Source organism: Pseudopipra pipra, chromosome 12 (assembly GCF_036250125.1).
Source record: "Pseudopipra pipra isolate bDixPip1 chromosome 12, bDixPip1.hap1, whole genome shotgun sequence".
Classification (NCBI taxonomy): Eukaryota; Metazoa; Chordata; class Aves; order Passeriformes; family Pipridae; genus Pseudopipra; species Pseudopipra pipra.
In genome coordinates, this window is record NC_087560.1 from 21,309,443 (window position 1) to 21,324,994 (window position 15,552).

Below are 15,552 nucleotides of genomic sequence, written 5' to 3' on the forward strand. Positions count from 1 at the left end.
TGACTTTTTCCCTTTTGCTGGTGTCTGGAACAGCACTTGGCTCCCAGGCGTTGCATAGGTGTGATAGGAGGCAGCCAGTGTGGCACCCGAAGGACATGGGCCAGGGCTGCAGGTTGCCAGAAAGCCCCGAGCCACCCTTCTCTCCTGCAGGTCACCGAGCAGCCACTGCCACTCATGCTGATAGGGAACAAGATAGACCTGCGGCCCGGCTTGGTGGAGGCAGGGAGGGTCTACACAGCCCGTGGGCAGCACCTGGCCATAGTGAGCAGAAGCTTCCTGGGGCCCCTGGGGCAGCCGAGCCCCGACCCCTGCTGCCGCCCCCAGGCCCACGGCTGCCTCTTCTGCAAGACTAGCGCCAAGGACGGCACCAACGTGGCGGAGGCGTTGCTGCACCTCGCCCGGTGAGGAGCCCCCGGCCGCCGCGGGACCGGACCCCGTGCTGCCAGGCCGGGCTGACGCTGCTGTTCTGCCCCTGCAGGGAGGTTAAGAGGACGATGAACAACGGCCTCAGCGCTGGGCTGAACCTCGGCTTTGCCCCGCGGGCGGCTCCGCGCTGCTGCCGGGCATAGCGCGGGGAACGGGCGGCTACGGCTCGGCCCACCCCGGCCGTGCCGCAGCGCGGTTCTCCGTCGGTGCGCAGGCCCGGCCGCCATCTCTCCACCACCGCCCTCCGACTGGCCCCGAGCCCCGGCTGCGCCTCGGCCCGCTCCGGCGCCATCCCGTCCGGCTTCGTTCCTCGAGCCTCTCCGCTCTCCCACCCGCCCCGGGGCGTTCGCCCCTCAAACCCATCCCCCGCGCTGACCCCCGGTGATGTCCCAGGGACCGCCCAGGCCCGGCCCCACCTTTGTTCCTCACCGTGAAGATGCCGCCGCTCCACCACCGCCGCGCTTGGTCCTTCTCTCCGCGGCCGCGATCGCTTCAGCGGCAGTGCCCGCTCCCCCCCGCCCCCCGCCCGGCGGACGGACGAGCAGACGCGGCGTGCAGGGCTCCACAGCTACTTTAATAGGGGACAGCGCCGCGCGGTGCGGGGCGCGGCCGGGGGGCCCGGCCCAGGGCGGTGCAGGGCATCCTGCCGGCGGGACCGGCCCTGGGGCGGCGGCCTGGCACGGCCGCCCGCTACTTGTTGCCCTCCTTCTTCTCGTCAGCCTTCTTCTGCTTCTGCTGCATGATCTCCGAGTCCCTGCGGGGAGCGCGGCGGGGCTGGCGGCGGGGCCGGCACCGCCACAGGGCGGGAGCAGGGAGCGGGGCGGGGGAGGCCAGCGGGGCCGGCCCGGCGCTCACCTCTGCTTGCGGGCGGCGGCCGAGAGCCCGTCGTCCCGCCGCTTGCCCTTGCCCGAGTCGCTCTGCTTCTTCAGGTTCTTCTGCCGCGCCAGTTCGCGCTGGTTTCCGCCTGCCACGGCGCGGCCGCCTCAGCGCGGCCGGCCCCGCGGCGCGGCCCGCCCCGCACCCCGCGCTCACGGGCTCCACCACCCTCCCGCCCCAGCCCAGCCGCGGCCCGCAGGCCAGGTCCCGGCGCGCCACTGGGCCATGGCACGGCCGGGTCATGGCACGGCACCCCCGGGCCAGCCCACACTCACGGGTCCCAGCCCAGGTCCCCCCCACACTCACGGGTCATGGCGCCGCTCCTTCCCACCTCCGCTCCGCCGCCACGTCCCGCACTGACCCCCCCGCGCCCCCCCCCCCGTGCCAGACTTTAAAGGCAGCCACAGCCAATCACAGTGCCGATCCCACCCTTGCTGCACTCCCACTGGTGCGTCTCTCTGGCCAGACCCCGCCTGATTGGCCGCGGGCTACGACCGCCGTTCTGCCGGCGGGGGCGAAAAAGCCGGGGATGGGGCGCACGCGCTACAGCCACCCCTCGCGCAGGGGGTGTGGCGCCGGGGCCACGCCCCATCGTGACGTCATGAGCCGGGCGGAAAGCGCTGCGGAGGGGGGGGAGCGATGCGGGACGGAGAGGAGAGGGATATACGGCCCCGCTCTTCCCCTCAGCCCTCCCGCCCGCCGTCCTCCCCCACTGCAGCGCTCTTCTCCACCCCAGGGAGTGCGGGGCAATGCAGGGAGGATGGTGCGGGAGCCTTCCTCTCTCCTCGGTCGGGCTCCGGTGCGCTGCGGGGCCGCTCAGACCGCTCCTTCCGCCGTGGGCGGTGCAGGAGATCTACAGGGAGGGACGGCCGTGGGTGCTACCCACGCCAAGACGGTGCGGGACGGGTATCCGTCCCCGCACAGCCAAATTCGCCTACGCACCCGGGGCTCGGCGGCGGCATCGGGTCGTGGCGGGGGTCCTGCGAGGCGGTGCTAGATGGGGCGCTCTGGCGCTTCGCTAGCCGTGAGAGCTCGGCGTGGATCACCTGCGGGAGGAAGGGCAGCTGTGGCGAACAGAGCTCCAGTGGGACTCCCGACGGTCCCGGCTCCTGCGGGATCTCCTCCCGCCCCACTGCTCCCGGCACTGGCTCTTGCGAGAGCCCCGCCCGTCCCATCGCTCCCGGTACCAGCCTGCGGGCCCCCGCCCCTCCTGCCCCCGCACCTTGCTGGCCGGATCCAGCTCCAGGGCTCTCCTCAGGACGAGCGCGGCTTCTGCGTCCCGGCCCTGCTCCGCCAGCAGCTACAGGCAGAGGAGTTGGGGGTAGCGGGCGGCCGGGCCGAGGGGCGCCAAGAGGGGCGGAGCGGGGCGGGTCCCACCTGCCCCCGCCGGAGCAGTGCCCGGCCGTTGTCGGGGCTGATCCGCAGGGCCGCCTCGCAGGCTGCCAGCGCCTCCTCCACCCGCCCCAGTTTCAGCTCGGCGGCCGCGCAGTTGTTGAGGCACTTCACGCGCTGCTCCTGCAGCTCCTCTTCCTCCTCGGGCCCGGGAGGCGCTGCGGGGCGAGCGGCGGTCTCAGCGTCCCGGCCCCGCCGCCCCGGGCCCTCCCTCCCGGCCGGTCTCACCGGTAGCGGGGCCATCCAGGGCGTGCAGGGCCAGCCGGTACGAGCGCAGCGCCGCCGCGAAGTCGCCCCGCGCGAAATGGAAGTTGCCCCGCTCCCTGCGCTGCGAACCCAGGCGCAGGCGGGCGGCGGGCGGCAGCGGCTGCGGGTCGGGGCCGTCCCGCACCTCCAGCAGCGTCACCTCGAACAGCAGCGGCGCCTCGGGCGGCACGTCGGGCTCCCTGCGGGCACAGCACCGGCTGCCCCCTGCCCGCCCCGGTCCCCTGCCCACCCTGCCTTCCCGGCCCCATCCACCTGCCCCTGTCCCCATCCAGCTGCCCCGGTCCGTCTGCCCTCCCGGCCCCTGCCTGATGGCTCCCCCTGCCCACCCGCCTTACCTGCCCGGGCGGCCATAGGCGTAGGGGCAGGCGGCGAGGAAGAAGGAGATCTCCCCGGGCTGCATGGTTGGGACGCCCAGCTCCAGCGCCTGCGGATGGGCATGGCGAGGCTAATGAGGCGCGGCGGCACCGGGCGGCGCTGAGCCTGCGCCGCACCGAACAGTGCACTGGTTTGAGCTCACCTGCACGACGTCCCCGTGGCCAGGCACGAAGGTGAGCCGCGGGTCCCGCTCCACCAGCCCGCCGTCCTCAAGGGCGCCCAGCACCTTCACCGACACCTCCTGGCCCGGCCGCGGCTGTGGCCCGCCCAGCCCGGCCCGCACCACGCGCTTCCGGAGCAGCCGGTCATCTGCGGGGGAGACGGCGCTGAGAGCCCAGCCTGGATCCCCGAAACCGGCATCCTTTGCCCGGCTTTCCCCGGGCCCCTCACAGCCCGCGACTCCCGGCCTGGTTCGCCCAGGGTTGCCCGAGGGCTCTCACCCGTCAGGTCGCTCCAGCCGTCGGCGGCGAAGAGTGGCCCGAAGCCGCCTGGCCCCGGCACCGCCAGTGCCTCCAGCCGCCGGTAAAAGAGCCGCTCCTCCTCGCGCACCGTCGGCAGCGCGATAGCCGTGTGGGGCAGCCGGAACCGCACCCGCCGGTCCCTGCCCGGCCCCCGCGGCCGCCCGCCTGCCCCTGTCTCCCTCTCCGGGGAGCCGCCGGGCGAGGGGCCCGGCATGCCCGCCCCTGCCCCGCCTCGCCGCACGCCGCTACCACCTGGCCTCGGTCCGGGCGTCCCCGGGGCTCGGCGGCGGGTGCCCACGGCCCCCAGCACGCACAGGGCGCGTCGCCACCGGTTCCGCCGCGCGGCGACTGCCGGGGTCCGCCCGGGCCGGGGCCGCCGCCGAGCGCATCCCGCCGCGCCGTTACCTAATGCTGGGAAGCGGCTCAGGGGATTAGCCGGGGCCGGCGGCAAAAATAGCCGGCTCAGGACGAGCCCCGCCGCGGGGCTCCCGGCGCCCGCCCCGCCCGCCGCTGCCCCCCGGGACCGCCCGCCCGCCGCTGTCGCGCACGCCGTGCAACGCCGCGGGCGTAGCTGCGCGGGCATCTCCGGTACCGGACGGCGGACCGGGTCTCTGGCTCAGCTTCCTGCACGTGCACATCGCGGCGGCGGCGCGGGCGCTGCGGGGCTGCGGGCGGCGGCAGCTGGGACCGGGCCTGGCAGGGGGAACCGGGCACCAGAGGGACTTACCGGCGTTGTTGCAGAGAGCGCCGGGGCCCGTGATCGCCTTCCAGGGCAGCTGGGGAGTGAGGCGATTGGGGGGATCGGAGAGCCCAGGGCAGCCGGGATGGGGCGTGCAGGGGGGAGCAAAGAGGCTTTGGCCAGAAGGCCACGACAAACACAAGGACGTTGCAAGCCTGGGTGAAACCTCATGGCCTCAGGCTATCTCTGCTGCAGTTGCAGGGCATCCCCTGTGCCCCGCACCACACCATCCCCAGGGGCTTCCCAAAAGGCCCTTGGGATCTCCCCGGTGGGCCAGGGGCTCTATTCCCACCAGAGCTGTGCAACTGCAAGCTCAACTTTGGAGAATAGGTCTTCCAGTAAGCCCAAGGTCCTGGCCAAGTTGGAGGAGAGGGGCTCCAGAGTTTTAACCCTTGTGATCTTCTGCTCCTTACCAGATGCAGGTCCCAGGTGAGCAGTTCCTCCTCAGCAGAGATCCTGGATTACTTACAGGAAGAGAGCTTAGCACCTACTGCCACGGGCTCCCTGTTGCTTGGTGTAATTTGGCCCAGCCCCACAGCATGGAGGGGTCGAGATGAGCTCCTGCCTCATCGCCCATGGCTATAAGGTAAGTTTGGGCACAGCCCTGCCTGCTCACCACCCTTCAGGTCTCAGCAGGAGCATGGGCCCTGCTCTGCCACGCAGGTCTCACAGGCCCCAGGAGAACAGGCATTTCCTGGTTGCAGGAGGTGGTACCACACCGCCTGCTCCACAGAGCAGCATTTAGTGTAGACAGAGTACTGCGACTGCATGCTCATGTCAGCAGCATGAGCTGGAGGTTTGTGCAACTGGAAGCCAAGATGAAGAGGCTGAAGCAAGGAACAGAGGAACACAAGGCAAGCAGGAGAGCCAGGCACCGTGGCACCGTACAGCCATGCTCTGGTCCTGGGTCCTGCCCACTGCATCTCTGGATTTCAGGTACTTGAAACTACAATTGTGTATGAGTACCACCACCTCAAGAAGGTGAGGCTGGATGCAGGGCATGGACTGATTTCTCTTCTGGAGCTGATCCATATATATTTTTTCCTCTCCAGATGCATCCCAGCTACCAGCAAGAGAATTGCTGTGAATACCTCCACCAGAAGCTGTCTCATACCAAAAGAATGGCTCTGCAGTTTGAAAGAAGCAGGAGGTCCTAGGCAAACTGCTGTTGCAGTTTTTTTCCTTCCTTATCCAGCCCTGTCTCTGAAGCAGTGCCTGCTGCTCCAGCTGTCCTGTAGCACCTGAAGCCAGCTCATTCCCTGCTCCCTGGGGGAGAGCAGGAGGCCGTGGCTGCAGGGGAGAGGCAGAGCCAGGCACTTGGAGACCTTCTGCTGAGGCCTGAGCCAGCCCAAGGGGGATGTGTTACTTTGGACAGTGGCTCAGTCCCCAGCTGCCACCAGGTCTGGAGTCACAGTCCAGGGAGCAAAGCCAGGATGAGAACAGCGTCCCCGGCTCTCCCTGACTGAGGGCACTGTCCTACCCACCAATGAAGCAGTGCTCCAGTTTGGTGTTACAGGGGTAATTGTGAGCTGTCAGGAGAACTTGTTGTGCTCCTGTTTCTTGCAGCAGTGCCTGGAGCCCACAGCCAGATGTGGGACTCCTGCTAGTCTGAGGTGCAGGGACCATTGGACATTATATCCTCCCCCCAAGGAGCCTCTAGACCTGTACTGGGCCACAGAGCACCTGCCAGAGCAGCAGAGCACAGGAGGAAGATGTTTGAGCTACTGATGCAGCTGGGGAAGAAAGTGTTGTACTGCACAGCTGCTGTAGCCAGAGTAGTGTGTGCTAAGCCTTGTATGAGCTACTGTACCTGGAGAATTCCAGCAGCAATAAATAACGTGCCTTTTGAGTTGTGGGGGAGGAATCCAGAGATAGAGCAAGCTCTGGCTCTTGCCCTGGTAACTGCTGCCACACAGCAGTGCCCTCTTCAACTTGCATGCAGCACAAGAATCCAGAGTCAGGGCAACAGCCCCTCCCTGGTCAGCCCATCTCACTCCTGCCTTTCCCAGAGGAAAGCAGGATATCCTGGTCAGTCACAGCCCACAACACAGGGTTTATTCCTCTCCCTCCTGAAGACTAACTCAGCTATCAGCCTGTTTCCTACCAAGAGACAAAATGATCTTACAATTAACTGGTCTTAACTGCCCTCACCACAGCCAAGCACCTGGCTATGAGAAACTCTCAGCCCAGGCCCTACCTGTGTTTGGCCAGAGTCTGTAGGAAGTAGCACTCCTCCCCTACACCTGACTACTTGTGCACCAGCTTCAAAGTTCATTTATTTCTGCTGCTGAGCAAGCCCCATGCCAGCCTGCTCCCTGTGCTTGCACTGCTCTGATCCAACAGTCGCAGTGAGCACCACGTTCCTCTGAACTCACTGGGGCAGCACACAGACAGCAAAGGCACTTGTGATCAGAGTCCCAAAGCCCAAAATGTGTGTAAATGGAGCACCTGAAGCCCAGCACACCGGGACAGTTGCTGCTGCTATGTTCTGGAGGGACCGTGGTAGCTGAGGAAGGAGGAGAATAGGGTAGACGGCTGAGCTCAATGGTTAGGAACAGACGTGTGAGAGCTCACTGAAGGGAATGACTCACAGCAGAGAGCTGCTGTCTGTGAAGAGCAGGATCCCAGTGTTAGGCATGACAGGTCACCCCAGGACAGAGACACTTGGTCTTAAGGGGGTCATTTTATTGTTTCACTTCTCCAAATGTACAAAAAAAATTAGAAAATAACTGTATCCCCCACCCTTCCCAAACCACAAAACAAACCAGTCTGGGGAGCCCAACAACAGTGCAGCTAAGAGACGGCAGGAAATTAAACATTACTAGATACAGCAGCTGAGGGCCATCAGCCCATTGGCTCTCCACAGCCCAGAACTGGCCCCAGTCTGCCCAGTGCTTCCCCAATTCACAAAGAGCTCATCCTGACCAGATAGCAAGTGGGTACTTTACAAATCCTCCTTCACCTTCTTCTTGGATTTCTTGGATTTATCTTCCTCCTGCAGCACAGGAGTGTTGGTTGCCTCCCGCTTCAGGTAGCTGATGAAGTCACTCACTTCTCTGCCCCCCTGCAGAAAACAGATGACAGTGAGGCAGGGCCTGTACCCACCCTGGGCTTCCCCTCTGCTGAGAGGGGTTCAGGTGCCAGGCAGGAGACCTAGGTGACTGCAAGCATAGCTCTCCCCAGGGCCTGCAGCATGCAGTGCAACATTCCCAGCAGGTACCACCAGGTGTGTTCCCAGGGCAACAGGACACAGAGCCACCCCCAACTCCAGAGCGGCTTGAGTGTAATTTGGACACCCAGATGCTCTTCACTTCTTTATAAAGCAGCAAGAACAGCAAAATACTCACCTCATACTTCTTTGGACTCTGCTTCTTGCCAGCTGGAGCAAAATAGATGGTGGGGAAGCTGGGGAGAGAGAAGGGACACCTGAGCTCCTGACATGCTTTGATTTCTGTCAGACCAGCCCATACAGAAGGGACTTGCAGCCCACACTGCCCTGGTTTAACATGGCACAGCTTTGGCAGCTCTGAGGCAGCAGGTGTGGCCTCCAAGGGCCTGGCCAGGTCTGCAGAGCTTGCTGAGCTCACAGGTCCAAGTTTGCTGGCTGACTGCTTTTGGAACAGCAAGTCCAGATTTGTTTTCACACTGCCAGGAACAGAATCACAGCAGATTCCAAAGCAGCAGGGCAGGCCTCCAGGCAGAGCCAGGACACCAGAATCCTGGAGAATCGAGGCAGATCAATGTCCTTTTCTTCCACTCTTCATTTCTCCAAATCAAGCCATTGCTCAGCAGTCGCATGTCAGTCCTCACACACCCCCTCCCTGTGAGGCTCTTCCAGCTCTAGTGCTGCAGCCGATGGCAGACAGAGCCGGACCCACCCACTAACACATGGAGTCACAGCAGTCAGACCTACCCTCGGACTTCATAGGGAGAAGGCACATCATTGGCTGTAGCGTCCATTTTGGCAATGATGATATTGGGATCTTTGCTGAGCTGTGGGTAGAATGAGCCCATTAGTAACCAATCCCAAACTCCAGGAACCCAGCAGTCAGCAACGGCTGGGATAGCAGTGTCAGAGGACAGCACACAGGAGATGCCATCTCACCATCCCTCCCCAAATGGGAGACTATCATCATGCAGATGGAAAAGATCCAAAAAGAAGCTTGGCCAGTTGAGGCCAGTCACTGAATCAGCCACAGCCAAGGGCAACAGACTAAACCTACCACTGTGATTGCTACCACAGATCCTGCTGACGGACATCTGCACTCACCAGATGCCAAAACTCCAAGTCCTCAGGAAGGCACAATTATGTCCCATTATCACAGAGGCTACAAACAACCTGCAGGATTGTTTAGTGCTGCAAAATTCTAGTTCACTTTTGCAAGAGTTCCAGACCTACCTTCTCCCCCAATTCTTTGTATTTGGGCTCCAGATTCTTGCAGTGGCCGCACCATGGTGCATAGAACTCTATCAGGACATCTTTGTCTTCTGCATTAACAATTTCATCAAAGTTCTCAGCCACCACCACCTGTAAGGTTTGATCACACCAGTTAGTTGCTTCCAAGTCAGGTATGAGGCTGTGACATGACATGTTCCACACACTCCACTCAAGCCTGGGCCTCCCACACCTGCACAGCAAGCAGCGAGACAACCAAACATAGCACTCCTCATCCTCAGCATGCTGATAAAAGTTTGCTATAACGTACCAGCACTACCTGCAAGTGAGGTCTGCACATGGTCTCCATGCAGGAGGAGGACAAAACCGTTTCTTTTTAATCCCAGCAAGTTCCAAGCTGAGGAATTAGCCTAGCAGGGCCAGCTGAGGCCATGCCCATCCCCTCAAACACAGTGATTCTCACTCCTGTATGAGGGCCTCACCATAAAGCCATGACAGGAAATGCTCTTACTCAGGGCAGAATTGCCTGGGAGGATGAAAGGCAGTTCCCAAAGACAAGATGAACACAAAGTTCCCTAAAATAGCGCAGTCACAACCAACAGGAAGGCCATGCCACCAAGGGAGCACAAGCCAAGACAGCAGGCCTTTGCGTAATCCCTGGAAATCTGGATGATGCTGCACTTGTGAAGCATAGCTGTTGTGCTCAAGCAGCAGTTACTATGCTAAGAGAACAAAACAGAACCCAAACTGCAAGCTGCACGTCTCCCTTGCCTCAAAAAGCTGCAGTGCAACAAGGGAGCAAGTAATTCCTCCATCTATCACCGCAGAGGCTCCTCGAGCTGCCACCATGCCACACTCACAGTACTCCACCCTGGCACTGGCTGGAAGATGCTGCCGAACAGTCTTCACATCCACATGCAGCACTCACCTTTACAGGGCCGTCATTGCTTTCAGGGATAGGCTCTGATTTCAGGTACTTTTTCAAGTTTCCATCAACGTAATCTTGCAGGAATCTCTCTAGAGCCTTTCCATCACGGCTGAAAGAGAAGTGATATTACAGCCATCATCACACACATAGGATGAGAGAGAGAAACTTTCAAGGCTGATTTAAGCTCCTTCCACCCACACAACAGATGCCACCTGCATCTCTGACAGCACCAGTCTGGGCTGGCTTAGACCCCAGAACAAGTGCAAGGATGCCCTTAAGGGCTCTGACAGGAGGCTGGATGCACATCCCATTTGAAGTTTTAGGCTTCCAGCACTGTTTATTTTTTCAAGATAAAAGGTACAACTATCTCCTTTGCCTTTTATTGCACCCTAGTTCCTAACCAGACACTTTGATATCTTTAATTAAATTCCCCCCCTTTGTATAACAGGAAGGGCTGCAAGCTCCCTAAAGAGCAGGAAAACACACAAGCAGGAGCCGTTTTGACCCAACAATCATTTCTTCCAACCGCATCATTCAGCTTTCCTGTTTCCTCCAAGCTAACAAAGTATCATCTGGTCAGAGACTTGTAGACCAAAGTCCAGCCAGTGAGACTCAACACTAACAAGTTCAAGAACTCACGAGAACTCTTCTTGCATGACGTATTTATCTCCTTTGGCAGTTCTGATGGCAACAACTGGGGCCTCACCCACGCTGCTGTCCAGACCAAACTCGGAAAGCTCATGGCCAAAGGTTTTCCGACTAGCAACAGCATAAGAAAGTTTATGGCCGGCATCCAAGAATTTCTTTGCAACCATCATAACTCTGAAAGGAAAAAATAACAAACAAAAAGACAAAGCATTATTTCTTGGAACATTTTCTTACACGTGATGTAACACCCTTCAAGCTGACGTGCATGCTGGACAAGGAATTCAGTGGCACAACATGCTCTGCAGAGCCAAGTCCTGTAGAAATGGTGCTGAGAAGCAGAGCAGTAAGCTTGTGTCTATGGTGACCGAGGTGAGTGTTGTATGTTTTCATCCTCCACCCTGACCGCATGACCCCGGTGTCTCAGGCATTGGGGGACACGAAGGATGGAGTTGCACACCACAGCAGCGAGGCGGTTTGTGGGAAAGATCTAAGTCCCTAAGGACCAGGGATCCAAGAGCAAGCAGGCAGGGTTTCAGAGGACTGTCACTCAAGCTCAGAACCACAGCAAGACAGGAACATCGCAAGGCCGATGCACCCTCCACCCCTCCCACCTGTTGCGCCAGTAGTTGGATCCCTTTGCGTTCTTCTCATAGTCCACATCGTAGTATGCCACCAGCAAATCCTTGCCCTGGATCAAGTCTTTGTTGTCTTCAGTCATGTGTGGGCAGATGCCAAAGCTGTCAATGAGAGAGGTGTTAGCAGAGCCCATGACCCCAGAACAGGCTCAACACAGCACACTTGCTTCCCAGGAAGAAACACTTGGTTCATTCCTATACCAGACTATTCTGAGTTAAATCTGCATCTCCAGCCACATCAGTGGCTAAAGTGATCTAAATAAGGCCAAAGCTGGCACACTTCTCATAAGTTCGGTTTTTAAACAGAAGCATGGTTAGAACATGGAGACTGCATGCCAACAGCCAGGCCAGGATTTCAGGAAGGTGTCCCCAAAGGGGAGCAGTGCCAAGACACTCAGCACAAAGTGGCAGCAATGCCAGCTAGGAAAACAAGCTCTGACAGGGACAAAGCCAGTCTGTCATGTTTGCTGGTGAGGAATCGCTCACATGTTCTCCTGGATGAATTTCTTGATCTTTCCACTGGTGATTTTGTCTTCTGGGTACTTGATGGAGCTCTCCTCAAACTTGTTGGTCAGGCGTGGAGGACGGAATAAGACTATACCTCTGGGGGGAAAGAGGTATTGTGAATTAGTTCAATGGGTCCCTGGGAGTCGAAGGACAGCAGCCAGATGAGGCAAGAGCCCATTCTCCAGAGACTATTCCCACTCACCATTCATAACTCAAACAACACTGTCTAGCTTCTTGGTGGCACTACTACATCAGATGTACCTGTCAGAGCCTCCTCTATGATTCAAACAGGCCACAATGAGAAACAACCCCCCCACCATAATAAGCAATGGGGAAGCAAAACGCCTCCATTGAGATATTTCCCATCCGCAGGCAGATGCTAACCTTCAGAGCCTGCGACCATTTGCACTTGTCTATCTCAACTCAAAAAAGACAAAAAGGATACACCACTGGCAACTGGGGAAGAAACTAGACCTTAAGCTATGTTCACAAAGTGAACCCAGCTAACAACCAGAATCCACGAATCTGTTCCAAATGCCTCAATAACAAGAAAGCTTTGTGTTAAGTAACTTACTCTCCATCTTCTTCATACTTCTGCACCAGCTGCTCCTCGGAAGTGTGTGCGAAGCGGTAGTTGTCCCTGAGGCTGTTGGCTGCTTTCATGAACTCCGAATAAGCATCCCCAGATGCATCCCTAAAGAAGCCTGGAGCAGAAAGGTACATGACCCCAAACTGACGCAGCTGCAGTCCCTCTGCAGCCCTCAGCATTTTTCTCTACAGTGCACTGAAACATCACTCCTGAATAAAGTCTTCCAATGTATGTTCAGGCCTTCACCTTTCACTGTTTCTCTCCCACTTTTTTGAACCTCCCTGCACTCTATCCCTTCCAGCAGGAGAAAGTTACTCAGGAGTTGCTCATCTTGGTCATTCAGCCAAAGGCAACTGTCCGCTGAGCACCCAAACATCCACTGGTGACCGTGTGACACTGCCAGTGGTAACAACTGCCGTTAGCACTTCATAACAGTAACTTTGAGGATGCTGATCGATACTCATCTTCAAGACAGCACACCTGATCTGCACACTTGCTGTTGCCACTGTAACCACAGTCACATGACCTGATGCCAACAGCCCCCCGGTGCCACCAGAGCCCCAAATGTACCCTCCAGCACCCCAAAGCTACCTGTCGTCAGTCAGCCAAGAAAACAACAATCTTTGGAAAACATATACTAAAGTGCTGGAGGGGGCATCACAGCCAGAGGGCCAGGGGAAAAAAAAAAATTTGGAAGGAATTCTCAGGGTCCTCAGGTGCAACCTCCCATTTGAAGCAGGACCAGCCCCAGTCAGACCAGGCTGCTCAGAGCTTTGTTCAACTGAGTTGTAAAAGTCTTCCAGGCTGAACTCTTTGAAATCCCTCTGGGCACATCTTCCAGGGCTTTATTGTTCTCATTACCAACAGCTTTTTTGCTTGTGTCCACCTGGAATTTCCCTTGCTACAGCCTGTGGTACTGCCTCTGATCCTTCCACACGAGCTGCCAGAGCACAGTGTCTGCTCATTTCACACTGCACTACCTCTACTCACCCACAACAGAAGCATCTTTATCGCCAACGAACTTCTCAAACTCAGCCACAGAACTGAGAGCCACTGAAGCAGGTCCTGCCTGTTTCTTAAGATGACTGACAATCCCATCTTGAAAGAGAAGTAAAACAATTAACGGGATCAATACCAGATTCCACAAGACACTTTTCAAGCTTCCTAATCCAAAAATTGTTTCTAGAGAATCCATACATGTCCCCACTATAATAAACATGTGAACTGAAGGAGTGCTCCCACCAGCTTCATACAGGAACTTTCTAGCATCCTGGGAACTAGGAGTTAAAGTGGAAACCTTCACAGGAAAATAAACATCCAGGGCTTTGCCAGCACAAAGAGTTCTGAAAAGGGCAAGAGGGTGGTGTATGTGTGGGTGGGAACCTTCTCTGTATCCCTGGACACCAGGCTGTTACACGTGGGCCTGCCTCCTGCAACAGTTCAGCAAGCCAGGCACTGCTGACCAGCTCTTACCTGCTGTCCTGGGCCCATCATAGGTTCCTGCCTCTTCTCCATCTCGAAAAATCTTTAAGGTAGGATATCCACTGACTCCATACTTGTTACAGGTGTTTGAGTTTGCTGTACAGTCAACCTAAAGGGAGAGAAACCTTTCTATTCAGATCAAGATCGAGCCCTGACACACCCAACCCAGCAAAGGGACTGGAGAAATCCATCACATGGCCCCTGGTGCTGGAGAGCCCAGACTGGGAAGGAGATAGCACAGGTGTAACGAGAAGCCTAGAAAAATATTAGAGGAAATAATGGAAAGACAACTTTGGCCATATACACACAAAAAATATTAGAAAAGACAGTTTCTTGTAACCAATAACAAGGAATTTCTCAGCACCTTGTCAGTACAAAAGAGTTCCCACAACACCTGAAGAAAGCAGGCTGACCCGTCCAAGAGTCCATGCCAGTTCCCATAAAGGAAGCGAGAAATTGATTTGAGAAAACTCTACAAGTTTTGTGGCAGAAGAGAAAGCTCCTGGTCAGCAACCCTCACTGGGTAGGAGCAGCATGGTGCTCGCTCTCCACCTCATCACACAGCTCACGGCAGGCCTCCTCCTCCAGGCTGGAGAGAGCCCTCGCACACCCAGCACACTCTCCGCACACCAGCTGCGCGGCTGCAGCCCTGCAGGGCTCGACTTCCAGATGCTTCCTGGACTTCAGTGCTTCACGCAGACGAGGCCCGTCGGAGCACGCCGAGCTCCGCAGGGCCGGACCCCGTCCGCCGGCCCGCCCCGCCCCGCTGGGGGAGCCGGTGCTCACCTTCACGAGAGGCACGATCCCCTTCAGCCGAGTCGCGGCCGACTCGTACTCCGGCGCCAGCCGCTTGCAGTGCCCGCACCTGGGGGAACGGGGGGGGTCAGGCCGGCCGAGCGCCCGGCCCGGCCCGGCCCGGCCCCCCGCCCGCCTGGTCCCGTCGCCCCCGCCCGCCCCGGGTGGCCTCTCACCAGGGCGCGAAGAACTCCACAAGCACCAGCCCCGGGCGCTCGGCCAGGCCGCTCTCGAAATCGGCATCGCTGAGCTCCACCACGTCGGAGGCGCGGGCACCGAGGGAGAGCAGAGGGAGCAGCAGCAGCGCTGCGGGCAGGGCCCGCGGCGGGGGCCGGGGCGCGGTCATGGCGGCGGGACAGCGGATGCGGGGGCAGCGGGGGCAGCGGGAGCGGCGGGTCCGAAAGCGGCGGCGGCTGAACAGGCGCCGGGGCCGCAGCCGGAAGTCCCACCCCCGCAGCCGGATCTGCCGTGTGGCAGCTCCTGATTGGGCGTGCGTCACGCGGGCCCTGGCCAATGGGCTGCTGGCAGGGGGTGGGGTCTCTGCAGCCGGCCCCGCCCCTCTCTCCCAGCGGCGGGGTGGGCGCGTTCGGGAGCGGCGGGAGGGAGAGCGGGGGGGGGAACCGGGGAGAGTCCGGGGCTGTTCCCGTAAAAACCCCAAATCTCAGTCTCCCGGGGCCATCTCCCTTCGCAATGCGCCGGGCAGCTCAGATGGGCCTTGGGGGACAGTGCATCAGTCGGGGGACAGTGCTCGGTACCCCGTTTCTGCGTTGCTATCCGTTTCCCTTGGAGTCCGTACGCTTCTGCCCTCCCTCGTCCCCAGGTCCCTCCTGCTGACCGCTGAGTTTCAGCAACTGTCCCCGCTGTCCCCAGAACTGATGATCGGGGCCAGCCGGCACCGGGTGCTCGCCACCGGCACGGGGCCAACCTGCTGGGCCGTTTCTGGCTTTTTTGTCACCGATATTGAGCTGTACCGGCCGGTCGGCCCCGGAGCTGCGGAAAGAACTCGGGTGACGTATCTGACTTCATCGCCGCCTTT

The 15,552-nt window shown here is 59.4% G+C and overlaps 3 protein-coding genes and 1 long non-coding RNA gene across 4 annotated transcripts; 1 reads left to right on the forward strand and 3 right to left on the reverse strand.

Annotated features, from left to right (window-relative positions):
- Nucleotides 1–979: 979 nt before the first annotated feature.
- Nucleotides 980–1,725, reverse strand: SERF2 (small EDRK-rich factor 2). Its single transcript, XM_064669425.1, has 3 exons — nucleotides 1,609–1,725; nucleotides 1,282–1,390; nucleotides 980–1,180 (listed from the first exon to the last, which is right to left on the reverse strand). The coding sequence occupies exons 1-3, from the start codon at nucleotides 1,613–1,615 to the stop codon at nucleotides 1,117–1,119; spliced, it is 180 nt and encodes a 59-aa protein (XP_064525495.1). The 5' UTR covers nucleotides 1,616–1,725; the 3' UTR covers nucleotides 980–1,116.
- LOC135421134 (peptidyl-prolyl cis-trans isomerase FKBP8-like) lies at nucleotides 1,714–4,395 on the reverse strand. The gene is made up of 8 exons (XM_064669423.1): nucleotides 3,777–4,395; nucleotides 3,479–3,645; nucleotides 3,297–3,385; nucleotides 2,923–3,140; nucleotides 2,680–2,852; nucleotides 2,525–2,602; nucleotides 2,245–2,348; nucleotides 1,714–2,155 (listed from the first exon to the last, which is right to left on the reverse strand). The coding sequence occupies exons 1-8, from the start codon at nucleotides 4,378–4,380 to the stop codon at nucleotides 2,119–2,121; spliced, it is 1,470 nt and encodes a 489-aa protein (XP_064525493.1). The 5' UTR covers nucleotides 4,381–4,395; the 3' UTR covers nucleotides 1,714–2,118.
- Nucleotides 4,396–4,667: 272 nt separating this feature from the next.
- On the forward strand, nucleotides 4,668–6,579 carry LOC135421143 (uncharacterized). Its single transcript, XR_010433870.1, has 3 exons — nucleotides 4,668–5,122; nucleotides 5,241–5,472; nucleotides 5,589–6,579. It is a non-coding gene; the product is annotated as an uncharacterized LOC135421143 (long non-coding RNA).
- Nucleotides 6,580–7,200: 621 nt separating this feature from the next.
- On the reverse strand, nucleotides 7,201–14,981 carry PDIA3 (protein disulfide isomerase family A member 3). The gene is made up of 13 exons (XM_064669448.1): nucleotides 14,693–14,981; nucleotides 14,508–14,586; nucleotides 13,713–13,830; nucleotides 13,230–13,337; nucleotides 12,225–12,354; nucleotides 11,630–11,746; nucleotides 11,120–11,245; nucleotides 10,500–10,682; nucleotides 9,861–9,969; nucleotides 8,936–9,064; nucleotides 8,450–8,529; nucleotides 7,884–7,941; nucleotides 7,201–7,600 (listed from the first exon to the last, which is right to left on the reverse strand). Exons 1-13 carry the CDS (start codon nucleotides 14,860–14,862, stop codon nucleotides 7,481–7,483), a joined length of 1,527 nt encoding a protein of 508 aa, XP_064525518.1. The 5' UTR covers nucleotides 14,863–14,981; the 3' UTR covers nucleotides 7,201–7,480.
- Between the last annotated feature and the right edge of the window lie 571 nt (nucleotides 14,982–15,552).